Consider the following 27821-nt stretch of genomic DNA (forward strand, 5'->3'; position numbering starts at 1 on the left):
AATTTTTGAACAGCTAGTATGAAAAACTCATGATCTGAAATGTCTTTTGGCAAAAGACAAGAAGTCAGAGGAAAAATTTTGTGTAGATTATTTTCAAAACATCGCTTCAGTGATTGGCATCTTGTTATCTGAGTATATTTTCTTTTTGCAGTGAACTAACCACAGCTGTCTAAACCTGAAAGCAAAATAGCCACATGAAAAAAAACAAAACAAAAAAAAACCAAACACAAACACAGAAAACCTACTCATGTGTATATATAAGTTATTGATTGATATATTTTTATAAATTATTGGTATTGATATTCTGATATTCTAAAGTTCTCCATTACTGGTAGACATGGCTCATTCTGGCTGAAGCTATTGGTGAGTTTGTATAATGCTCCTCAGGGAACACTATGTTCCTCGGGGAACATTATACCTGGCATAGCACTTGGAACAAAGGATTTTAATTTGTAGCTGATGAGGCTTGTTAACATAGGGAGAAACAGGCTACTGTTTTTGCTACCTAAGGAAAGGATGGCTTCTGATTACCACTCATTCTGAATGATGAGGGTAGAAGACTGAAGGTCTTTTCAGAATTTAGAAAAGAGGGTTGAGAAGAGAAGATCCCAAGCTTTGCATATAGTATCATCTTTGTAAGTCTTCACGGTGTAGTTTAAACTCAGTCAGGATCACTTTGCTTGGAATTTGTTTCCTCCTGGTTGTCCAGGTCAAGAATTATGTATGTGAGTATTTAAAGTTTAATAAATTGCACAGAATAAAACATTTTTCATAATAAATAATATAATGTACTTTTACAAAAAGTAATCTTTATTTCATTTTTTTTCCCCTAAAGAAACCTGGAGAGGAACCAACAGAAGAAGATGAAAACCTTAAAAGAGTTGATCCTTTACATCAACTTATTCTGCTATTCAGTCGAACAGCCTTAACTGAAAAATGGTAGGGATAGTGTGAAAGACTTCAGAGTGTATGCAGATTTTCAGATTACTTCTGTATTTGAAGATATCCATGTCTCTGTTTAAGTCAGATTCCATAGGCTAGGCCAGAACCTGTGCATATGTAAACATGGTGAGTTTGAGTTACACTGGAACTTCTCTAGCCTGTGGTAGTATGTGAAGAGATTTTAACATGACTGATAATGAGATTTAATGAGTTTTCTAGAGGCACAAAGACGTGCCTATGCACTTTGTCACAGTCCTGGATGCTATATTCCTGGCTGTGTTCAGGACTTACTATGTCTCTGTCTTCTGTGTTCCCTATTCACAGTGATATTCTAATTATTAAATACATTTCTAGGAAAAAAATAAAAATTAACTTTGCTATCTTTGATTGAACTTTTAAATTTTTTTTCTTTTTAATTCTGTGTACTGTGTTTGTAGTTGGCTTTGCTTTTCAGTCTGTATTAGTTAATCTAGTCCTCATTTTCAAAAAAAGATTTTTGTAATTAATTATAAGTGCAGAAATCCTTTAAAATACTTTTAACGTGCTTAAAAATATTTTGGAGCTCAAATTCTACTTGTATTGCTCTAATCTTCTGTCTCTTCCCTTTCCTCTCTCCATTACCCAGCAAATTGGAGGAAGATTTTCTCTATATGGCTTATGCTGACATTATGGCAAAGGTAATTTTTTAAATGTAAAAGATCTTTTACATCTTTTCTGTTTTATTAATGTTAATAATGAAGATCAAGAGAAATTGTGTAACACAAACTAAGCCTTAGCCTCCTCTGGGCTTATTAGTAAATGTTTTCTTTTTTGCATGGTATCAGAGTTGCCATGATGAAGAAGATGATGATGGTGAAGAAGAAGTGAAAAGTTTTGAAGTAAGATTGTACTTTTGTTTTTTTTTTTTTGTTCATGGATTTTTTTTCTTGTCATACTAGACATTTTTCATAGCTTCTAACTGACATTTATGTTTCTTGGTTCATGGCTTACTGCAGCTTATTATGCCAGTGAACTGCATGTCAGAAGCTGAATTGGCAAAATATGAGTCATCAGATTCACAGTAAAACAAAAACAGTTGTGTCACCTAATATAAGACTAATTTTAGAGTACTTTAACATATGCTATATGTTCATCTGGTTGATTTTAACTTTTTAGTTGGTGAAGAGAAATGTCTTGGGTCACATTTTATTCTGCAAGTCTGATAACAGGCTGTATCTTGTAAAGTATCAAGTCTTACTTTAATTTGCATGGTGAAAATACTGAAATTGTACTGCTTTTTTGCAGTAGCCATTCACATTCAGTACTAGCAATTTATTCAGAATTTTTATGTTCATGTATATATGTGAAGATATATACGTGAGTACTTCTTAATAGTAACATATATACGTATAGTACTTCTTAATAAAATGTTAGCTTCTGTTTATCAACACTGCCAAGCTTTTTATTACATTGAGAATAGGAAAGCTGTATTTATTGTTCTTTAAATGCTGACTTTTTAGTGATTGTCTCTACATAAGGAAACACAAATGCATGCATTGCTTTGCAAGAGTAAGAGATGCAAGTCCTTGTTATGCATTTGCTCTGGGATCTTTCTCTCTTTTTCCATCAATAATGTGAAAGTCACATGAAATTTGTCATTCTGAGGGGCAGTGAGAGAATTAGCTTGTTAAAATTTTAAGGATGATACGTAGTTACATTAACTACATTAAAAACTGTCTTATATTTTCAAATCAATTAATACGTATGTTTAGTATATTTACTAAAGCACAGAAACATGAAATGCATGCTTGTATTATTAAAAAAAAAAATCTAAATATACTGATTTATTTGATATAAAAATATCTGTGCTGTTATGATTTTAGACCAGTGCTTTGAGGTATGCTTAATATTACTCTCATTGTTTTTTACATATCAGATGTTCTGTATATTTTCTAAATGCTGTGTGAGATAGCACTGAGTTGTTCACGTATATATTTCTTATTTGGGAATTTCTTATACAGAAATTAGAAAAAATACCAAATTCTTTTCAGTCCTTCAGAAGTTCTAGTCCAATTGAATTACAACTAACATACCTAATATTTAAAATTCTGTTTCATGATAAACACCTAAGTTTGAATCCGAATTACAGTGCTCCTTGTAAAGTTTTATTTTTGGAAGAACAATATATATGACATTATCTAATCAAAACATATTTATTTCCATAAGCTTTTGTCAGTTAGCCCACAGATGCTTGTTAGATAATTAAAAGACTTACACTTGCATATATGAAAGTTTATAATTAGTAATTAAAATGAATGAAAAATGTTATCAATAAGGTTTTTATTAATGCTCCTTGCCTAAGTTATAATGGGTTTCTTGTTCTGCATTCCACCATATTTTTTGAGAGATTTTACTCATTTGTATTTCATTATTATTTTTTTCTGTAGCTATGAAACTTCTGTTCAAATAATGTATTAACTTTTCAAAAGACAATTTTGTATATGTATTTGGTCAGTCACTTACCTGCAGAAAAAAAAATTGGACTTCTTTTTCTTATTCCTATTTTGCTTCTTGTCCTTGCCCTTCCTTAAGGTCACAGGATCCCAACGCAGCAAGGTAAAACAAAAAAAAAAATGTGTGTGTATTTGTCTGGGTCTATTTTTGTGACTTTTAGGCCCAACGTCTTGGATAAGTTCATCTAAAGGGTCTTGAAAACATTTCTAATGTTTTAGTTCCAGCATAACATCTCTCTAGCAAACTCTTCTTGTACACAGACTCTTATTAAAGGCTCCAAGAATTATTTATATGGAATTTCATACATAAATGCATTGCCATTTGGGGGAAAACTGAGTGTCATTTGGCTAGTTCATATTATTCTACTATTCTTGCTTTTTGTGCATAAGTTATCTTCTTTCAGGTTATAATTTAAATTGAATGATTTAACTAATACAGGTGTCTTTTAAGGGATTTTTTTTCTGCATCTTAGCAGATACGTATGCATTTCTGATATACTAGCAGAACTGTTCCAGTAGTTGTCACATTGGTAGCATCAGTTATATTGTAGTTTATCTATATTTCAGATCCTTTGGAGTGGTCTCAGATATTAGCCTTCACTGTCATAGTACTTGAACGAAGCTCCATAGCTCAGTACCTGAAGTGATTTCTATTTGTTCCATGCTTTCTCTAAAAAAAAAAAAACCAACAGTGACAATTGCTGCGAAGTGTCACAGTGTTAATTATTGTTGACTTAATTTTTTAGAGTCTTTCATGTGTCACTGTGAAAGTCTCACCTTCCATTTCTGAAAGGTGCCCATAGCTTGAGCATCTACCTACCTACCTGCTGATTTCATAGAAGTCTTGGTTCCCATTGTTGACACTGCCTGCTTGCTGATAGTGCTGCAAGGTTGATGTTTTGAGATACATGGTGTGTGGGGTAGCTAATTTTTGGTTCTGAGGTGCTTAAATATATTTATTTGTGCGGTGGCTAATGGAAGCCAGATTCAGTAGAAATGACTTGCTTGAGATTGGAAATGCACAGATTTAGCTGATGGTCAGACTCCAGGCAGTAGTTTCAAAGTTCAGTCCATTATGGGGAACAACTGTAGGTATCTCTATTGAAAAGACTGAGATGGTTTTAGTTTTGGGTTTTCTGGCACTTACTAGCATCCAACTTATGAAATAAAGATGTTCCCATACAACTGCAGGAGAAGATGTACTTCAGGATCAGCTTCACTCTTACTACCTCAAAAGTTTGATCAGTTCTTACCCCACCTTCATACTATAAAAGTATTATCCTAGAAGATGAGTGCACTCGCACAGATTTGCAAGTAATTGCTTAAAAGGTGCTATTATTGACACAAACACAAAATACATTCTATAAACCCCCCAAATCAAGTATGTAATCAATCTAATATTATATTATCTTCTTTGTTTCTTCCCTTAAGCTATTAAAATGCTGCTTGTCTATCACTCTGCCTAGCTGGTTACCATGTACTAACCACTATATGCTTCATAAAAATTGTTCTGTTTTGCTGACTGAGAAGTGTTTTCAAAGAGTAAAAGACAACAATAAATAATCATTGCTTCCTTTGTGCATGACAGGGAACAGTTGTAAAGATGTGAGACTGCATACACCAGGGGTGTGTGTGCTTTTGCGTGTTCTGACTGTTTATCTCAAAGTACAATGATGAAGGCAATTCTCTTTTATTCCATGCTCTGTATGCATGTAAAAAGACTGACTGTTCACTCTGAATGGAAATTAAACTCTATGGCTCCTCTAGGCTTTAAGAATGTGTGATGTTTGAAGTCCTGAATCCTTTCACAATCAGAACAATTGAGACCTTTGGGCAAGCTTAGAATGTGATAACGATGATGAGTGCATTTGATCTGAAATTTTCATGTTCAGTCTTCATGCAGTGTAATCTCATTTTTGCATGAATAATCTCTTTCAGGTTCACTGTGGGCAATAGGGAGGTCACAGTATAAACCCACAGTAAAGTTGTCTGCACATTACCATGTGTCTGTCTGCATTTGACTGCTAGTATTTCCTGTGAATTATGGTTATCTTTGCTCCTTGTTCTTTGTCTTTAAGTTAACTTTCTGTCCCATTTAACAGTTGTTCAATGGACTCTCTGTAGAATGGATGTCAGTGTCCCTCTTGATTATATCTGATAGGAAATTCTTTCCAATCAAAGTGTTTCACTAGCTGAATGTAAATTGGTTTCTGCATTTGAGTCACCAATTCTACTGGTTTGCTGCATACTAATATGTTATAAACATGTGACTCAAAAAAAAAAAAAAAAAACAAAAAAAAACCACACCACAAAAACCAACCTAGCTCATCTATTAAAAGTTGAGTAGTTAAATCTGTGAAAAAAAAAATAAAGAGCTTCCTTTGACAATTATCATCCTCCCTAGTACTGGTAACAAGTTTGTTTAGAACTTTTTATTGATTAGTTTTTTTTTTTTTTTTTTTTTTTTTAAAAAGGATACATGACAAGTGACGTGCTGTCACTAATCTCAGGCCCAGAAATACTTGCAAGTTTCAATACTTACAAATAATGAAAGCTCTTAATTGAAGATCTAGCCTATCAGAGGTGGTCATTATTGCCTTTAACTGTCACAAAGCCTGCATAAATGGAGTGTATTTACACTGTGTATTTATAGTGATTATTTCTTTTCAAGAGTGATATGAAATAAGGTCAGACACCATGATCAGTTCTTAGAAATTAAACATTCCAATCCAGTGTATAAAAATGTTTCTCTTTAGTTTTTCCTACCTGTAGGGCCTAATGAAATGAATACAACTTTTCATTTATTACTTTAATACTTCCAATATCTTTATGAGCAAAGTTTGTCAAAACCCAGCCTGTGAGGAGCTGCAAAAAGATGCCCATCTCTGCCAAAAGGGATAGAAATAAAATGTGAAGTGAAATAAAATGTTGGTTTTAAGTACTTAAGAATTGCACCCTGATTTCGGAAACTGACTTCAGTAAAGATCATCCACAAAAACTATTCTAATAATGAAAGAGTAGTGTTTACTTACAAACTGTACATTCATAATCTATTTCTGATTTTTTTTTTGGTATGCATTTCTTCTGAGAATACATTTGCGAACTTTTAACTAATGAGTTCAAATTTAGATCTGCATTAAGAGCTACATTAAATCTCCCTTTGACCGTAGGCAGGGAACTGTGAGTAAGTTTATACCTTTATGTTGCAAGACATTTCCTTGAAGACTGAACATGCTTCTCTGGTGGAGAATTGTTTCTTTACTGATTTTCTTAATAGGTAAAGGAGCCATTATGCTGAAACTTGCTGATGTCTAACAAAGCTATTTTTCTTTTGTAACTGGTGGTTGGAACACCTCAAATAAATCTTTAGTTTGACTTCTTGTTAGAGACTTTCTGTATAGGTAAGGTACATAGGAAAGGTACAAAATGAAAATACTCATTCTGTGATTGCCTGTAATTTCACTTAAATTTTGGATACTAGTTAGTGCAGGTCTCTTGAAGCCAGTGTCCAGAATTATGAGACTCTGTGGTACCACATAGGTGAAACAGATAAAATCAGAAGTATGAAATTTTGTCCAGTAATATTTGATAGCACAGGTAGTTGCTACTGTTTAAAATATTTAGTAGCATTTAATAGCAATTGAGTTTAGCACATCCAAATGGTGTGTATTAATATCAAAATTATGGGTGAAATTGATATCTTGAAAATGCTTCGAACACTGTTGTCCAATAGACAATTACACAGTAGTTAAATAGAAATCCATTTAGAATTTTTCTTTGGACATGACAGCTAGACAGCAAGAATGAAGTTTTGTAAAATGTAAGTAGAGACCCTGCAGGGCGATTTAGAAGATCTGTCCATAGCCTTTCCACTGATGAAGATGTCAGCATGTGTCTAATGCCTTCTTTTCTGTTAACCTTGTGGTAGCATTTGGACACCTCTATGCTCTCTGAGCTGTTTATGTATTGCCTTACTGAGTGGTGTCCTTAGAAAGTTCCAATAAAACCTTGAAATTCAGAGTATTTTTAAGCTAAAATTTTAATTTTAATTCAGAGTATTTTAAAGCTCTTTCCTTCAGCTGGGGGACCAGAGGCTTTTTAAGGCATGTCCTGAACAAAAAGTTTTCCTCCCTGGCTGAGGCCTGTTGCCCAGCTGCACTGCGGATTAATGAAGGAATGCTCTTCAGATGGTTTCACTTCAGCCAGACAGACAAGGGAATTGCTTTCCTGCCTTATACTTCAAAACACAAATGGATTTACACACAATGTCACTAGTTCTCTAAATTGCGGTTATACTGTCCACAACTGCAGGATAAGTTATTTGTACATCTGCTGCAAAAGCACAAACACGTGGTTAAGTAAGATATGATCAAATTTTACATGTTGCTGTAAAAGGATAGAGTTCTTGTGCTCTTTCTTAGGTCATTATGTTGATATTGTGCTATTTGTTATTTCAGGACCTTCTTTCTCTTGTTTTCTTGCTGTGTTCCCTCCTCAACACCTACCATTCCCATCAATCACGTTTTTTTTTGTTTTGTTTTGTTTGTTTTCCTCAGAGATTATACTCAGAAAAGAATTTCTTTCATCCAGTTAGAGAATTTGTGGTGTCCACCACTAGACAGTAAAACCTTCCCCTGTCATTTGCTCCTACTTGATTGTAGTGTTTGGATTCTCCACCATCTCACTTACAGGATCGCTGAATTTGGGTCAGAGCAGTTAATATATTCTTTGTTATAAGGTCGGCTGTTTCTCAGTTTCTGGCCTATTGGCTGTTTTGGGGTATATGAATAACATCACCTCCAATTTATTACAGGGAGTATATTGCAAAAGTCTTCAAGGGAATCTCTTTTCTGCAAAGTGGATAATACACCCATGATTTTCTCAGGGTTTCAGTTTGGGAGCATACAAATAAATGATTAGTTAAGGCTATTTGTTAAGATCTTTCATCTTGTCCTATGGCTGCTTTCCATCTTCTGTGTTTATCAGCATCTCTACCCACTACATAGTTTCAGCTGCTTATTACCAGCATTAGCATGGTGTGTTTTAAGAGCACTCCCTGGCATTTATCTGCCCTGCCTTTCTGCTCCTTCTGACACTTGTTACTTCAGTGCTGTAGCGCTGGTTGACATCCATGAAGGCCTTTTGCAGTCTTGGGGTGAAAGAGTGATGTGCTTTGAAGAACAAATACATTAGAGTGATTAAGTGATCATTTATAACATTGAGGTTCTTCAGATTCTTTGATTATTTTTGATGCAGTAATTAAATAATGATCTTGCCAAATCATTGTTCTATGTAAGATATTCTGCTCCAGCTAATGAATTCAATTGAAGTCATAGAAGAATCTCCTAAATATTCCATTAATTTTTATTAAAAATAATCATAGCGATAGTTAAACATCTATTTCACCTATTCCAAATATGTCAACTTTGTTGTGCAACTTTAAACAAAGAAAGGGTGACACAGTTTAAAATGTGTAGTTTCTTAGTTATGCTTTATGTTAACATAGTAAAAAATGAAAACTGAGAACGCATAGATTTGAAAATCCCCAAATACAATATTTTTCCTTTTATAGATTCATAACATTGTCAATTCCTATCTACTTGAATAGGAGTGAGTAGGTTGAGTGATCTCCATATCAGTATGGCAAGAATATGGTGTCAGTAAAGTATGAATCAAATGTTACTTGAGAAAAAGATATAATTGAATTACAGTGTAAACATAGTGACATCAGTAAAGATATTGCTGCAAGCTGAAATGGAGATATTTTAACCAAAATGAAATGTGTTTTCAGGATATCTTTATTACTGTGAATTTGTAGCTCAGATTTAATGCTATTTTAACACAGAGTAGTGTTTTATTTAGTACAGTATATTTTCAGGTTGTCTGGTTGTTTTCCCTTTCTCTCTCTCTCTCTCTCCTTTTTATTTTTTTTTTAAAACCATGTATCCAATAAACAAAATACATATCTAATGTAACACTAAAGTTTTGAATATATATTGTTCACAAGTTGGGAAATGTGAACTATTATGTTGATAAAAACAATCCTTGTGACCATATGGATTCTTGTGCTGACTATAGATATGGAGTAAGATAGTTATGTCATACAAGCTAATGATATAGCAATCTTTTCCTCTCCCAAGCAATTGTTACTGGGAGACTCAACAGAACACTAATACGTCTTTCTCTGGATATTAGTGTGAATACAAGAAATAATGTTTATGAATAATTGGTATCATTCTTATGTCTTTTCGTCTTTTCAGCTGTTATACTGTGAAGCCTATGATAGCTTTTTTGCTATCTTGTCTGCAATTTGTTAAAGATTTGAATAAGATGCCTTTTTCCTCTTCAGTTATCTTTTTTTTCCCGAGTACCAGTTAGGTGAATATTATTTCCTTTCCTCTCATCTCACCTCATTACAAAAACACACGCTAATACCCAAGAAAGATGTTTGTTATCAAATTAAAACAGCTCTTTTGGCATACGTTTTACCTGCCTACATTTTATTTTTAGCATTATTTGCTTAGCACCAACAGTGATGAAGATGAATGGAATGAGTATTTTTGAATTTATTAAGTAATTGAGTTAAGATAAAGAAGATAGAAGCATATGTTTACTTAGTAATGTTTAATAAATACCCTACTACAGGAAGTCTACCAGTGTTCTGAAGTCTTGTGAAATATTATCGCATTCAAAATAGATGTAGTTTTGAGGAAATGCAGAAACTGCTTACAGACTGTCACTCACTGCATGTTTTTAAGAATGTGGTAGTTAATTCATGAACCTTTTTATCATTTTTTTGATGATGTTTAGACAGCACATTTCTATTTAATTATATTCTGGTAGTAGTATCAAATGATAGAAAGTTTATATATGTCTGCTATTGAGGCACATCAGTATTCCTTGACTATGGAAAAGTACATAGAAGAAGAAAGCAGAGCAGGTACCAGAGAAATAGCTTTAGAATAGCAAAGAACACTTTCATTATAAAATTCACTTTTAAGATTAACTATAATTGTTCTGTTTGCTAATAATTTAGTAAATTCTACATTTTCCTATTACCTTATTCATATATTTAATCATCTGTACTTAAAAAAAAAATCCTTTGCTTTTACCAAACTTCTGTTTTTAGCCTATGGCTGTTTGGTATTATATATATATATATATATATATATATATATATATATATATATATAAGCATATATAGATGTATATATATAGAAAATACTTGAGTTTCTGCTTTCAGAGCATGATAAAAAGATTTCATCATAGCAGCTTGCTGGAGAAAATCTGTAATATGGGAATATTTGTAAATATATTTCTAAATGGTCAGCTTTTCCCCATATAAATGAAAAGCACTGAAGAAACAATAGATTTGGTTTTATTATTTGTTTTATTTATTTATTTATTTATGTTGAATTACTTAAAATGTTTCAGTTCATATGAAACATTTTTTACTTCCTGTTGTGATAGTTTTGTGAAGTCAAGCCACTGACTAATTATTTTGACATAGCTTCTTGAAATTAACTTTCTTGAAATTAACTGGCGAGTACAATAAAGTGCAGAAAACCAACCTGTTATCACAGGTAACCATTAGCAGTAAGCACACCTTAACAGAAACAGGGATACCTTGACCAGCTAGCAGCTCTATTAATTTAGCATACTTTCTCTGTTATGGGTGATCCACTAAGCATCGGTACTGCCATGTAGCAGGATTCATACTGTTCTGCTTTCCAAGCCAGCCTAACATGTATATGTGTTGCATAGAGAAGGCGACAGAGAGGAAGCATTGTCAAGCTGAATTAAGCAACATGCTCTTTGGGAGTTATCACCAAAGGAATGATTGCTTTCAGAAGAAATGTATGTGGGTTTTTGTTTTGTTTTGGTCTATGTTGCTACTAGTTACATAGACAGCTAGATTTCTCATGGAAAATGTCACTCTTCTGACTTTAAGCCATTGGCAACACCTGTTTCTTCTGTTCTTCTGTAGTACCATTACCAGAATTGTGCATACCAACTTTGTTAGTCTGTAGATTATGCAGCTACATCCTTGCTATAAGCATTCTTAAGAACTTATCAAAAAATGTTGTATAATTAAATTAGTATAGGTCTTGGTAGGTTTGTGAATAATAGATCTTACAATGAAAGACACCTTGAAAGATCATTGGGTCTAAAACAGAAAAGTAACTACTGGTAGGAAACAGTTTTAAATGATAAACATTGATCAACTTTCAGTGGCATCTGAAGCAAATGAACATATTTTATTGTAGGTATATGAAACCTGTGATGTCACAACTTTCTGGTGGTGTGTGTGTGTGTGTGTGCGCGCACGCACATACGTGTGTATGTCTGTTTTGTTTTTGTTGAACTCCCAGGAAGAGGTTTAAACATGAAGGCAAAACTTTCAAACCTTAGCATGGCTAAATATAAAGCAAAGCTGCCATATTTTTTTCTTTTCCTTTTTTATGCCTCCATCTAGATTTGTCACATTATTTAAGGAAAAAAGAAAGATACAATTTAACCACAGGAGAGCTAATAGTGTGAAAAAAAAAAACCCTGATGAATTTTGTTTCCGCAGCACGATATTATCAAAGATTTAAGAAACAAATTTGCCAGCCTCGGCGAGAACTCTCTGGTAACAGCATAAATGTCTGTGTTGGTTTGCTTTTCAGTTAAAGGTTCCTTTTTCATTCATTTGAACACACATTTCTCTTTTTCTCTTTTTCCCCTCTTTATTTTCTCTTTATTATTCATACCCTCTATTTAGCAAGCCTTCATTTTTTAAACCTCTTCCATCTTCCAATGTCCTTTTTCTGTAATTTGGATGGAAAGTTTATGGCAGCAAAGCTGTCATTCTGGCTACTTCTGCTGCAGCTGTTCCTGCTTTTAGGTCATACATGTTTTGGGCGTTGTGTTTATGGACATGATACTGATTGTGTCATGTTCCTTTTGAGTAAGCTTTTTACCACGCCATCTGATGGATTCACTGTCATAGGGCTCTATGCAACTTCCATTTTTCAACTTATACTGCTTAGTCACCCTCAATTCTCCAGCAAACTTGGATTAATTTTGTGAAAGTTCAAACATATCTGGAATTAACTGTGCCTTTATGTTTGCTCTTAACGCTCTTCTTTATTTTTTCAGTAGTAGTTTAAATTATAAAAAATAAACTTCACCATTGCTCAAGCAGTGCCATGCAGTATTGTTTGTTGCCGCTAGAGAATGCAAAATATAAAAGCACAGTGCATTCTATCAAATATTCGTTCGGTAGTGTGGAGAGTTTTGAAAAAAAATTGAGATGCTTCTGTTAGTCTGGTATTCAGCAACAACTTGCAACTCAAGAGCCACATACTGAGCAGTATGAAGTTATGGTCACGCTATAGAAGATTATTAAGAGTGTGAACTGTTGCACAAAAGTGCAAGTTTGGTATATGGAGTATATATATAATGAACATGGACTTTGAACTAACCTAATAATTTACAATTGAAATAACTCTTTTCAGATAAACTACTAAAAGCACATAAAAGAAAAATATGAAGGGGAAGAATATTACATGAACATGTTAAATATCTGTTCAGTAGCATTGTCTGTATTAAATTGGTCCACGATGTTGCCATAGAGCCCATATACTAAGAGAAAACCAAAAACCTTTGGAGAATTGATAGTAACTGAAGTCCCCATCTTAAATGACTGGAATTTTTGTTCAGGAAAAAGAAATGGAAAAGCAAAAACTTCTGTATCAGCAAGCCAGACTGCATGACCGAGGTGCTGCTGAGATGGTTCTTCAGACAATCAGTGCTAGTAAAGGTAATATCCTGTTGTGTAGATTACATGCTAAAGCTAATTTCTTACTATCTTTGAAATTATTGCAATTCTTATTGTGCAAAATCTACAAATGTTTGACAGTAATGCTTGCTTTCAAAATGCGTGCAAAGTTTCAAAAATTATTGGCAGCTCATTCAGAGTAATAATAAAATTTAAATGATGCTTTGTCCCTTAGATGACATCTTCCTCTAAAATTTGCTGCTTCCATTGTCTCTTCTATGCTTTATTTCTACAGTAGCAATTTAAAAGTTTCCTGTTAGCCAACTTCAGATAATGTAGCTAAATGCTTTAGATTGTTATTTTCATGTGAAATAGGAGATAATTGTCTAGACTGGCATGCAGAGGAAATACATTGTTATATGTGAAGGCTAACTTAAAATTGTGCACTCAGCCTTAAATCCAGAGTTAGATGATCTTATGAATGAAACAGCATTTGTATTATGATCACTTATTCCTTCTTGTCTTACATTTTGTGTGCAGTGTATACATTACACTACGTCGCAGGCACTCATAAAGATATTAACTCAAGCTAGATATCATGAAAGAAAAATAGTATGTTTTACATGAGAAACAGGAAGGTCTCTCCTGATAAATTTCCATTTAAGTGATTGCATGGATAAGTTAATAGAACATTCTTATATTAAAGTATGATCTAAAAGTATTTTTAATTATTTTAAGGTGAGATGGGGCCAATGGTTGCAGCTACCCTAAAGCTAGGGATTGCCATCTTAAATGGAGGAAATTCTACTGTTCAACAGGTAAAGTACTCATCTATTTTTTACCCATTCTAGTTACTATACAACTTTATACCATGGTCCTTATTACTGTAATGAATTATGTAATAAATCTCAAGTTCTATTTATACTCATAATCTTATCATCAGAAGAAAACAGTACACAAAATACTTTGTTTGCTAGGGATATACTTTTTATCTGTACACATATTTAATCTACAGAACACAAGGCTAAAAGAAATGTTTTGCACCTCAGCTGGAAGGGTGAAACTGTATGTCAAATTGTTAACTCCTGTTCTATGAGAGAAAATAATTTCTGGGGAGATTGGCATTGTCCTGTAGCCGGTAGAGCAAAATTGATGGCCCCAGTTTTCATCAAGACATTTTTACACAACATAAATCCTTGGCTTATGCCATAGGCAGTTTTGGTGATAAAAGCTTAAATGCTTTTATATATATACGGTGATAAAAACTTAAACGTGATTTGCAAATTTAAAGTAATTAAATGTGGTAAACAGAGTACAATTCTGGTATTCTGACAACATTCTGTACTGATGAAGAGAAGTGCCTCGTACAGACTACATTCAGCATTTTGTACTAGTTGAAGATTCCTGAAATGAAAGTTTCAGAGCTGCCATTACTACATTGCTGTAGGGTGGTTTGAAGGAATACAGACAACTGGGAATAGATGAGGTCCTCTGTTAAGCAACCATGAAGCATTTGAGTGCAGCTGAAAATAATGTTCTTTTCAGAGGCTGTTTCCAGGAAGTGACCTGAAAGACCACATATGTTCAGAAAAGTATCTACTTGAACAGTTCTTTGTGGTGTCATGATATTTAAATGACTTATGAAAAATATGATATTTGTATATAGTTATTTAATCTGAATTTGTAATGCAACAATTTAATTTTTTTTAAAATGATTTGTCAGACAACTCAGAGAAGAATACAGGAATCAATTACTAGCCAGGTTGCAATAATACTAATACCAGTAGTCTAAGTTAAATCTTTGTAACATAAAAGCATCAATAATTTAGTTAGAATTCCTGTTTTACAGTTGCCTCATTTCTGTACCTTTTCTCTGATGTTTTGCTCACCTTTCCAATTTTTCTTTGGGGTCTAAGATGAACTCAGTCTTCCTTGGGATGAGTAGTGTGGGGAGAGGAAGATGTGTGGAAGTGGTTTTGAAAATTCATCATCATTTGGAGTTCTATGCTGCAATCAGTATGCCATTGATCGTGCTGGGGGTTCCTCTTCTATCATTTTAAGGGTTATGATGATACATTGTCTGCTTTTGTACTTCTTTTCTTTTTGGAGATTATCTATTACCTGTTTTTCCCATTCTCTTTGTTTTTTTGCAAAATTAATTCTACATCATTCTCAAAGTGAATTATTGTAGCATTCCACCTCAGATTGATCACAGATTGATCTTTGACCACTGTGGTTTTTTTTTTCATATGTGGGACCTATGAAAAAGTATCATCATGTATCTTCATTAAGTTCATTCCACTGAATAACTTCTTGTTATTGTAATCTGTTATCAGATAGGTAATGTACACTGCACTACAGCTAAAACAAATTTAAAAAATACTCCCCTGACTACTAACATGCTATTGTAGCTAAAATAACCCATGACAAGCTGAAGCCATATCACGTCCAGTCTGGTGCTGAAAGAGTAGTCAATAGAAATTTGTGGCCAAATATTGGCAAGATCATATTTATATGAAGCACTAAATTCTGCTGACTGTGTTGACTTTAGTTATTATCTTTCCTATGTTTTAGGAAGGAGTATCCAAAATAGATGTCCTTTTCCGTCAAGGACATGAACTTGATGTTCTGTCAAGGCATAAGCTTTAAATATTCTTTTCATTTTTTTATATCTGGAATTTTCTTAGCAACACTTTAGAAACCTGTAAATATTAGAGATATTTCAAAACACCGACTTCACTAGTAATCTAGAATCTATTTAACATTAAGTAAATTAGAGTAACAAATGCTATAAAGATTAATTCTCTGAGTATATAATCTGTGTTTACTGCAGAAAATGCTTGACTACCTCAAGGATAAGAAAGATGTGGGTTTCTTTCAGAGTCTTGCTGGTCTTATGCAGTCCTGTAGGTAAGAAAATATCTGTCAAAATTCTTTATTTTGTATTTAGGTTTTCTTCTGCAGGATGTATACTTTCGGAAAAAACTTTGGAAAATTGCTATGTATCTTTTGCAAACAGCACCAGGGCACTGCAATTTGCTAGAGTTTGGGTTGGATAAAGGATAAAGTGATGCTTATGGTATGCAAATCTTCATATAACCAATCTACCTTGGTTATTGGAAATGTTTATGGCATTTGTGTCTACTCTGAGATATGCCAGAAAACAGCTCCAGAGTTAGGAGCGTTCTTCAGGACTGAATTTGTAACTCTGGAGGTAATACTGCAGAGAGCAAGTTAATGATCAATGTTTAGTAGTCATAAAGATTTTGGGAAAACACAATTTGTTAGAAGTATTAATAGTATTGCAGAGTACAATGGAAAACCATGATTTAATAAACTGAGGAGGTACTGTGACTTGTTTGTCCATTCATGCTTCTTGACAGTTTATGTTGATCATATGTAAACTCTTTAAATACACTAAGAGTAAACTTTACTAAAAGTAAAGTTCATTAATACATTATTTAACCATAAAACTAGACTGAGACTAAAGGCTCAGCCTTCTGTTATGTCAATGGTACTATGCTATATCCTTTCTTCATAACACTGACTTCAGCGAAGTTTCACTTTAAATTCAGTTAGGTTGGAGTTAATCAACATTCATATGACTTTTGTAAACTTTCTTGCTTGTGAACAAAAGTTATCCATGGCAAGTTGACATCCTAACCAATGAAAGGCAGAACTATGCAGATTCACAGATAGAAATCTGTAAGGGTACATGTTTCTTATATCCAGATAATTCAGCATAGATGTCCCTATGGCATCTTCAGTTTTTCAGAACATGGAGGGAAGAAAACTGAATGGAACTGATAGTGACATAGGTTCCTTAGGGACCTTGCTGCTTGGGATAAAATTGACTATAATATGAAAGCAGTCAATCATGTGGCCTCTTTACAACCTAGAAAATTAGTATTTATATCATAAACACACGTTCACTTTTTTGATCAATCATAAAGAGCTAAATTCTATTGTTGTTTGCAGGGCAAAAAAGCAGGTTAAGTCTGTAGCATTGAATTTTGTAATCTTGTAGCAGGCAGGTATACTAAGCCACTAAAATGTATCTTCTTGACACTAGTATGATTATATACTTAAATTAAATCACAAATTTTTCTCTGTCTTTCACAAATTGAAATATTACACATTTTTTATTAATCACTGCACAAATACAATTTTTTCTCATTGCAGTGTTCTTGACCTAAATGCATTCGAACGTCAGAACAAAGCAGAAGGCCTTGGCATGGTGACCGAAGAGGGATCAGGTAATATCAATTTAACAGAAATAATCTGTGAACTTTTCTGCATTTTGTAGAAGCAAATCTGAAAGAAACCTTTAAATATATATAGAGAGGCTGAAGCTAATTGGCTGACCAAAGCCCATGCTTGTCAGTAGTAAATCGCTAGCATGTGTTGAGTTTCAGAAATGTCTCAAAGGAATCTTACCCAACATTCCGGAGAAGTGAAGACCATATTACATGTAAAATTGAAAACAGATTCTAGTTACAAACACCAGTGTTTATGCATGTAAAACATTTCAGAAGTCCCCAGCTAGATTCAGCATAAAATGAAATTAAAAGCTCCCACCTGATTTCTTAAACTGTCTTGGCTAGAATGAAAACCAGAAATTTAGTTAAGCAGTAAGTTAAATATTAGAGGTCAAGAGAGCTGTATCTGTTGTTTGGAAAAAAAAGTCTGCTGGAAAAGCTGCTGCTTAGAAACACTCTTTTTCTGTTTGTCTGTGGGGAAATATTATTAAAAAAAAAAACAAAAAACAACAAAAAAAAAAACACAAAAAAACAAACAAAAAAAAAACACAAAAGACTTCATTTTTGACTTTGAGCCAATATAGCTTTCTACCTTCTGTGTTGTCAGTTCACTGTCAGTTTCTTTCTTCTGTCTGACAGTAAGTTCTGCGACTCCCTTCCTGTGATTGTCTGGAACTGTTAGGTTCATTCTTATGTGATTGACTGAGCTACCAAAGCACATTTTCTCCACTTACCTTCAATATTTTTTATGGTATATTTTTATGTTTAAATCCTACAGTGACCTAATCTTTTAACATGTTTTTATCTTAAAATCAAGGTAAAAAAGCTTGACTGCGTAATCATCATTGCATTTTGGCACTCATAATTCATACCTGCAACATTGTGTATCCCATCGGCTGTTGTGCCTGTAGCTCTTTTATGTGGCATATTTCTTGATTATTCAACTGCTTGTCTCAAATCAAAACCATGAACTATTACATTTGACTGGATTACTTCAGGGCTGATAATATATGCTGTTTCTCTAAAAGTGCTCCCACAGTTTAAATTATAAATCAAATCCTGCTAGATTTATGTGCGTAAACAAAATAAAGTGAACCCATGTGGATAAATTTTGGTCACATGATTGTGGATTGAACACTGATAAAATTATCTGGCATATAAGATTTTTGCTGTTACTTTGATGTTTTACTGAAAATTATCCTGCACAATGTTTTGCTCTTTTGGACAATACTTCTATTACTAAATATTTAAATCTATTTATAATGCTGAATTTTAGGATGGACTGTCAAGACACAGATTCATTTTTCTTTTAATCAGCCACCTGTATTTCTAGAAAAGCCAGATCTTGAATGCAGATATAAATAATTCTTTGAACACTGCATACTCTACTTATGTTAGAGTATTTTTATGCTTCCTCATTTGAGGGATTTTTTTGGTTTGCTGTTTATTTGATCTTTCTCTTTTAGTATAGAACTAACTTTGCCAAAACCAATACTAAGTATATTTTATGTTTGCTAAAAAAAATTCTCAACTTTTTTTCCTTTTTTTTTTTTCCTGTTTCCTTTTCTTTGAACTAAATGTCCTCCCTTCCTCAGTCATCACTCATGAGCGTGGTAATTATTAAAAACAACTGCCTTTTCTTTATTTTTTCTGCTGTTAGCTTTGTGTCAGCACTGTACAGCTCCTGAACACCATTAGATTACTGATAAACTACTGCTTCTTTACTATTATTATTGTAATTGTGTATTCCAAACTTTTTGGTTTTCATGTCAACTCTCCCCACTTTGTTCTTCCTCCTTTTCTCAGGATTTGCACAGTAACTGGCACACTAGATGTAAGAGCAGCAAGCTTTTTTAAACTTTTTTTCCTTTTTTCTTTTGTTTCCTTTTTTTTTTTTTAATTTCTTTTTATTTTAGTAAGCCCAGTATTTGCAATGGATGAATGTTTAAAAAAAAAAAAAATTACCTATACATACATAGTTTTGTGCTGTACTCCTCCTGTAGTATTTATGTTGTGCATTGAATGTGGCTTTATTGCTGCATTGTTTTGTGCAAACACAGGAAATCAGTGGCGGATCCAGTGAGGATTTGAGGGTGGTTAGTGAGGAGAGAACTTTCCACTGGCTAGGTTTATCTAATGTATCTGGGAGTTTATACCAGAAAGTGCGGTGCTTCTCTGATTTATAAGAATCAATGTTTACAGGTGGCTCTTCCTTGCTCTGAAAGCTACTTAAGGTACTAAGGTTCCTATACCTCTACAGCACTCTAAAATCCAGGAAGGAAAGTTTTGGTGGAGCAATTGCCATGAGATGTTGTTATCACTGTGAGAACTGAAAATTTAAAATACAAAATGTGTATACCATTCTGCAGAAACACTTAAACACAGCAGATGGCTTTTCATTAGCCAAGTGTTGAGGTGGATTGGTGGGGGATCTGGATTTTTGTTTGTTTTCTCAGTGGAATTTTCATTTATTAGATAACAGAATTCTACCATTAGATCGTGTGTTTTAGTTCTCTTTGTTACAGACAAGCAGCAGCAATATCAAGATACAGTAATTATACTGTGTCAAATATTTCTTGATGCAAAGGGATAATATTTACTAACAGAACCTTTTTATAGATTAATATCCAGTTATTGGAAATTCAAGAAAACAACAAAACAAAGCCAAACCAAAAAAAGGTTGTATTTTTTCTTGTTAGTGTTACTTTATTCTTGATATTATACTACCTTCAATAATAATAATAATAAATTTTATATTATGAAGCACACCTTTTTCAATTAATTGAAAAGTAGTTTACAGAAGAGTTGGATAGCCACTGGTATTAAGTCCTGATAGCATTATGAAAGCCCAGCCAGTGTGTCTTTTGGGAAACTCTGTAGTGAATAGTTTTCAGGTATCCTAAACTTTATGGGATACATGATATTGTATGTCTGTTTGCAATCCTATGAATAACCTATGAATATGTAAAATACTTCCAAGAAAGCAGCAATGATAGATATGGAACTGTTGTTTTTTTTTTCCCATTAATTTTTTTTAGGGGAGATACTTATTCTAAGAGTAATTAATTACTCCTTTATGAGGATCATTTTATTGATTCCTGAGCAAATGGCACGATGCAAATAAAATGTGCACTGTGGCCTGTTTCTCATGTCATCTGAATTTGATGCAGAAGCATGTTAATAAATAACTGTAACTGAGTTTACTACCTGGAAGTCTGAAACTGTTCTTGCCAAAAATGAAGAAAAGCTGCTGTTGACACTTGTGAGAGTAAAGTCAACTTTTCATCAAGGGCAGTGCTGTACAATAAAGGTTGTTTCTGGTCCCACGTCAACCTTGGCAATAGGCAGAAGGCCCTGCACTGAATCAAGATGGATTTGAGATTTATTGTTCTATTCCAACTGTTTCTTTGTGCTGTCCACATTTTAATCGCCTTTTCCTGATTTTCCTCTGACTGGTACTACCTTCCCTTTCCAAACCCTGGAACCCCCACTGGTAAAAACATTGATGGTTCTTTTGCAAACGTGTTTCTTTCTTGTTTTTGTGATGTATTCAATGTTGTTTCTTCTGTACGTATTCTGTTTTGATTGTTCTGTTTCCTTTAAAAAAAAACAAAAACAAAAAACCGAATAAAATAGAGGGTTCAAAACAAAAGACACATAGAGATGCTTATTATCTTGTGATGGTTTTTCATTTAACACCCATATTCTGCTATTTCACTGTGGGTCAAAATAATCTTGAAAGTGCAGTGTTTTTCTCTTTTAAAAGATTCACTTTATCATGTCATGTGAAAAGTTTCTGCTTAGATAATCTTATCTTTGCTAGGCAGAGTTTATATCAGTGCTAGGCAGACTGATATTTTGAATTTTTTTTTAAGACTTCACAAAAGACTTCATAAAGAACACGGTGCATTTTGAGATGGAATTATTTTTCTTCCAAATTTTTCTTCCATATTTATTTCACAATCACGATGAACCTACTTGCTAATATAATTATATTATACTTACTATATTACTTATAGTTTGAAACTCTCTTCCTTCTACATCATTATGAAAAAGCTTGCAGTAAATGCTGTTTTCAGTGAAATATGGTTAAATACATCAGGATAATTTTGCAGATAGGAAAAGAAGAATGAGGATAGATCCCTGAAGCTCAGCTATAATTCAAGAAAAACATCCTTCCCCAAAACAGTAATACCCTTCAAATCTTTTAAGTATTGTAATGAAAAGTATTTCTCCAAGTTTTTAATTTGAAGAACTTGTAAAATAACTAAACTAGGTAACTCTTTATAAAAGACATACTCATCCCCAATTTCTGGCTTGTATTATGTGGAAAGGTGACCAAGTTTCCAAGTGAACAAGCCAGCTGATAAAATTAGGAAGATTTTGCATCAAAGTTCTCACTCATTCTGACTTCCAGTTCCATTTTCTGGAAATGCTGTTACTTTACTGTTTTTTGTTTGTTTGTTTGTTTGTTTGTTCATTTGTTTGTTTAAAGAGAACATTTCTCTGCAAACTTAATGTCCTGGTCTTTCACATTGATTGGATTTGTATTGACATTACTGTTCATACTGCTCTTGGAAAACTATGTCTTCAACAGCCTTAATGTTAGTGTATTGGACTATAAAATTTTGAAATTTTAAACTATTTTTAGACTCCCAACTTTAACCAGAATCACAGAAGAAAAAAACTCAACTGCATTTAACTGATACTGGATTTGAGAAACATATTTGAAATAATAACATGGAAATAGAAATTTAAAGAGAGATCTTTTTTTGCCCCTTAGCTGACAGTCTTTGTCATGTGGTGCTTTGTCACTTATGGAACTCGTCTCATTGATTTCTTCCCTCAGAGTCCAGGTTTCAGACAGGGAAAAGACATTTAAACAGTAATTGGTAGTTCACTACCATAGTACTAACTGATGGCAAAGATTCCATTTTCTTTAGTGAAGTCATAATTAACACCGGCAAGATATACATCTTCCCTCAACAGGGTTGTTATTTTATGTAATCAAATGGAGCTTAGGAATTTAAACCTCACTTTTTGTTTTGAATTAAACTCATAATTTAACAGTAATTGTGCAATGATAAAAGATTCAAGAAATCATACTGAGAATGATGATTTAAAAACAATTTGGACTTTTAAGTACAAGCTGGGGTATGTCTAGGTTATAATCTTTTAGATGGGTGCTACAAAATTTAACTATATACCCCACATGTTTTATCTCGTGTTGCATCGTCACACATGTAGAAATAACACAATTTTAACACGTAAACCTACTTTTAAGCCAAAGTGTGGGGATTTTTTTTGTTTTATTTCTCCACAGATGAACATCAGTAGTTAGTTTTCAGCTAGTTTTTTCATACACCAGCAGGAAGTTGCTGGTTTACCCAGTAATACTATAAGTAAGTGATTTTTTATTAGTAAAGCTCTATTTTTATTTTTTTATTTTTTAATATTATGTCATTATTTTGTTTCTCCATAAGTTCTCAGAAGGCTTACTTTATTAAAATTTAATTTTAGAATGAAATCTGATCTGATGGTAGTTCTTAAAAGTACGTGTTATTTAACTGACTAAGAGTGGTGTACATGCTTTATAATAAATAGGTAGAATAAGTGTACATTCAGGGCTATTTTCAGCCATTAATAACATGAAATCAATAAATATTTCTTGTCCTTCACTAACATAGTCATGCTTGAGACAGTTTTCTAAGTTCAGTATAATCCACTGTAGGCTACATTGCAGTGGTGTTTTAATCCTTTTTATAACTGTATTTGAATCAGTGTTTGCATTTGTAGAAGGCACTTAAGCCGTTTGAATTCAGAGAAATGGTTAAGCATAACTAAGTGAGAAAACAAGTGCTTTTCTTATTCGAATCAGATTCTTGAAAAGTGAAAGGCATGCAGTAGGCAGAATCCAACCCAGTATTGCCAGTGTCTTATAATAAGAATAAATTCACTTGTTTTACAATGGAATTATTTGCCTTTTGCTTAGCTGCCATCGAAAAGGAGCCCTCTTCATGAATGAATCATGAATATACGTGTACATCTCTGTGATATGTAGTGCTAGACAAATATTTCTGAGTAGAAATGGATTTCAGATATTTTCCATTAGGGATATTAGGGATAAATAAACACAAACAAACAACAACAACAACAAAGAGAGAATTATTAAACTTGGACACATGCACTTTCAAGGAAAAAGATATATATTTCATTTTTCATTCAATCTTATTTTCATTTCTTCTACAAGACTTCTGTTCCTCCTATACATCACAAACACAAGCTATCAGTTTTGCAAAAAACTACACACATAAATCCTTCATGTGTGTAGCCATACCATTTCCATACAGCATGAGCAATGGCAGCATTTTAACTATTATAACGTATGTCTAAGCAAATAGAGGCCAAAATATACGTCATATCAACAGAAGCTAAAGAGCACGGTGTCATGACAACCGACATATCGTATACAGTGTGCATACTCGTGAGTACATTATCTATATAAATGTTTGTTTGTACTGGCATGAATTTGTGTGCACAGCAGCAAAGGTTGTTCTCAGATTTTATAGAAAGAAATGAATCTGCACTTCAGTTCTATAGTTTCCAACAGGACCACCTGTTGTTGTCAAAGTAGCATCTGAAAAATAAAATTCCTGACAATAACATTGTTTTTTGTCAGATTTTGTTCAGCTGTAGAAATTAATAACCAGCATTATTTTAAATCTTAGTATGGCCAAGATGTTTGAAATATTTTTTTGTGTATATGTTTTGTTTGTTTTGCTTAATTATTATTTAGTTTATATATAAATATTATTTTCAAAATGATTAGGTCTTTCCACTTAATGTGTGATGGTATACTGAACACTATTTGATTTTTGCAGAATTGTCCAATAACTTGCATTCATTTTGTGATTTCTCAGTAGCAGAGCTTAATAAAAGACCTTCCCAAACCCTGCCAATATTAACCCTTCCAACCCTTCTAGTAGGACTTCATTTTATTACATTTTTAAATTCCAGTGGTTGTACTAAAAGCCAGAAGATTAGTCTATGATCTGTGTAATAATTTTATTGTGAGACTTGTTTTCCTTGTTCTGAGAAACGTTAATTGATATGATGGCAAGAAAAAGAGAGGTTTTAAAATACAAAACTATAACTTATGCTGTAGTCTATACAAATGGCTTTTACTTAGTGATAACTTGATATGCAAGAAATACATGGTTGGGTCCTTTATGGGCTTGATTTCACAAGCTGTAGTACCTCACAAATTTTCTGTGTGAGTTGTGATTTAAAAGCATTACCATCTAAGTAGTCAAGCTACATGCATTGCATGTGTGATGGTACAGGCTCTACAAAATATTTGGCTTTCTGTAATGCTTGTTTTTGCAAAATATAATTATTCACTTCAATCAACAAAGCATGACACCAAGTGTAACTTTAAGCATGCCAAGAGTTCAGTTACTGTTAGAAAAATATAATCTAATCCTGTGGGATATTCTATATTCTGGACTTTGATCAGCAACATACAAAAGTATCTTGCAGGACTGAACCTGCATATCATTTTGAATAATATACTTTTAAGTGCACAGGCACCTCTTGATTGTATTCTTGGTTGTATTCACTCACATTGTATTTTTGGGCATATATTGTATGTATACATTAATCAGTATGGTCAAAAACAGTCATTTCTTTTTCATTCCTAATTAGCTGAAGGTGTTTTCAGTTTTACCTGAATGAAAAAGTATATAAATAGTATTATTTCAGGGATAGAGAAAAAAATGTCACAGAATGTAATTTACAACACACGTCCTACCAGGAACGCCTTGAGGGCACTGGGGTTTAGTGTGGAGAAGAGGAGGCTCCGGGGAGACCTTATTGGTCTACAACTACCTAAAGGGAAGGTGTGGGGAGCTTGGGGTTGGCTTCTTCACACAGGTTAACTAGTGATAGGACTAGAGGGAATGGCCTCAAGTTGAGCCAGGGGAGGTTCAGGTTGGAAATGAGGAGACATTTCTTCTCAGAAACAGTAGTCAGGCATTGGAAGAGGTTGCCCAGGGAGGTGGTGGCATCACCATTCCTGGGACCTTTCTGTTTTAAGGAAAGGTTGGACATGGTGCTTAGGGACACGGTTTAGTGGATGACATTGGTAATAGGATGATGGTTGGACCAGGTGATCTTGGAGGTATTTTCCAACACAGAATTTTATGATTCTATGATAAGTACACATTTGGAATTAGAATTAATGTCCCTATTTTACAAGAAGTTGTATTTGCATATTTTTGTGTGATGTGTGTTCTCAGTAACATTACCTGTTGATGGTAACAGGAAAGAGTGCAATTATGTACTTTCAAAATATTTGTACTAGTTTTGAAAATGCTTTTGCTTCCAAGTCCTACCACTGTATTGAAACTTCCAGCTGTGATAATGTAATTGTAATATAGTCATTTATAAATATACATTATAATTAGTGATCGACTGATATAGCAATGCTAATGATTCTTAATGTGATTATTATTGACTATAACCTTTTTTAAAGCTTTTTTGTTTTGTTTTGTTTTTCATTTATATACTCTTCTGGTTTCCTTCTGTTCACGCACTGGAAAATACTGTCTTTATAGACATAAGATTTGGAAGTTTGCGTATCAGTCTAAAATATCTTCCCATTAAAAAAAAATCTTTCAAATTATTCTGCAATCTTGATACATTTTTCTGTCCTATCCTTATGCTTTCTACAAATAACACTTGGCCACATAGTCACAAGATGCATGTTCTCAAAGAAAACAAGTCTTTGTAATTTCAATTTTTGTTGCCATATGCACTCTAAATATTTATCTGAAGTCCTAAAATGGAAGTTTCTTTGCTTTTACTAGGTGATCTTTAATTATTTCATAAACCTATATTGTTTTCCCATTGTCATTTTATTAGCTGTTCTTTTTTTTTTTTTTTTTCCAGCTGTGATTGTTTTCCTTGGTGAAAGGTTGTTTGTCTTCTTTGCAGTTCAGTGTACAAAGTTAACTGTATGTATTGATATAATTGAAAAAGTGATGTTTTAATAGAGGGCTTTTTAGCATACTGTTTTAAAGTGAAGAATCAAGAACATAATTTGAAGCTTCATACTTCTGGATATTATCTGTCCACAAAAAAAAAAAATAAAATAATAATTTAAGGGCTTGATTCAGCAAAGCACGTTGGCATATATTCTAGTTCATTATAAGTTTAATGCTTTATTTTGTCAAGGGAGATGAAAGCCGATTTTGTGTCATTAGTAAGCAGGTGATAAATCCTTAGAAATGTCAGCCTAAAAGGTTCTTGAAAATGCAGATAGCTGTAAATATCTTTTTTTTTTTTTTTTAGCTATTTATTTTAAAATAAAATATGTTAAAAACTAATAATTTATTTGAGGAATGATTTTCATTACTGTTCAATTAATTCTCTCTCTGTATTTTTAATTACCTTGTTTTGTGATGAATTAGAACCAAATTAATCTAATCCTAACCTTTGTATGTAATGCAGCATTCATGCCCAGCAAAGTTAAAGGAGAATGTAAATTGTGGATTATTTCTAAAATGTTGCCAAGCTCATGCTGCCATATTTATAACTCAAAACTTAAGTTTTATCATTTAATTGTTTTAAATAACATAACTATCTGCCAAGCATGAGTCATATGTGCTTCAGATAGATTGGTGTCTATAAATTTTCTCTCCCTTTCTCTCTTTCTTAAAATTAAATATGGAGATTTTCTGCACGGGGTGTGGGGTGTTAATTGGCAGCCTGTGATAATCTGTGCTTCCATCTGGCCTTTCTACAGGAGAAAAGGTGATGCAGGATGATGAGTTTACCTGTGATCTCTTCCGCTTTCTTCAACTACTTTGTGAAGGACATAACTCAGGTTTGTGGGCAGGCTTCCAGCTAAGTCAAGGTGGTGGTAACTTAAAGATAACTATAAAGATAAAAGACATTCACTGCTCTAAGTTTGGCAGTGTTCATAAAATTTTATGAAAGATAGTATAGCTGCTGGACTACTGCTAGACATGAAAGGAAAATATTTATTTGTAATGAAAATCTCAGGTTGTTTAATCTGTTCCAACTTTGTAGAAAAGGCATGGGTTTCCAGAACGATGAGTTTTCAGTCTTGACCTGACTAGGAAAGGTAAACTATATAGGAAAATATACGTGGTTTATGACTTCGAGTCATGTATTGAGAGGAAAAAAAAAGAAAAAAATGTATTAGCTGTTGGACATATTTCTGACCTTGTAAACAGCAATTGTATAGTTAAAAGACTTGATTTCACTGTCACTTAGGAAAATGTATATCATTAAACATAATAATAATACATATTATTAAGCATAATCAAATTTTGGGCTTAT

The 27821-nt window shown here is 33.2% G+C and overlaps 1 protein-coding gene across 13 annotated transcripts in view; it reads left to right on the top strand.

Annotated features, from left to right (window-relative positions):
• The window catches only part of RYR2 (ryanodine receptor 2), a 406035-nt gene that overhangs the window by 346933 nt on the left and 31281 nt on the right, over positions 1-27821 (top strand). For 8 of the 13 annotated variants that reach the window (XR_011808125.1, XM_027453781.3, XM_072035589.1 and 5 more), the window contains 9 exons: positions 836-939; positions 1568-1619; positions 1767-1820; positions 3514-3537; positions 13140-13239; positions 13936-14015; positions 16031-16107; positions 17380-17453; positions 27262-27342. Coding sequence is in view for 12 of the 13 variants with exons in the window: in XM_027453781.3 (XP_027309582.2) it covers positions 836-939; positions 1568-1619; positions 1767-1820; positions 3514-3537; positions 13140-13239; positions 13936-14015; positions 16031-16107; positions 17380-17453; positions 27262-27342 (646 nt within the window). In the remaining variant the exon portion in view is untranslated. The remainder of the gene's footprint in view (positions 1-835; positions 940-1567; positions 1620-1766; positions 1821-3513; positions 3538-13139; positions 13240-13935; positions 14016-16030; positions 16108-17379; positions 17454-27261; positions 27343-27821) is intronic. The other 5 variants (XM_027453786.3, XM_038176648.2, XM_072035591.1 and 2 more) reach the window with 1 other exon arrangement.

The sequence above is a fragment of the Anas platyrhynchos genome, chromosome 3, assembly GCF_047663525.1.
Source record: "Anas platyrhynchos isolate ZD024472 breed Pekin duck chromosome 3, IASCAAS_PekinDuck_T2T, whole genome shotgun sequence".
NCBI classification, from domain to species: Eukaryota; Metazoa; Chordata; class Aves; order Anseriformes; family Anatidae; genus Anas; species Anas platyrhynchos.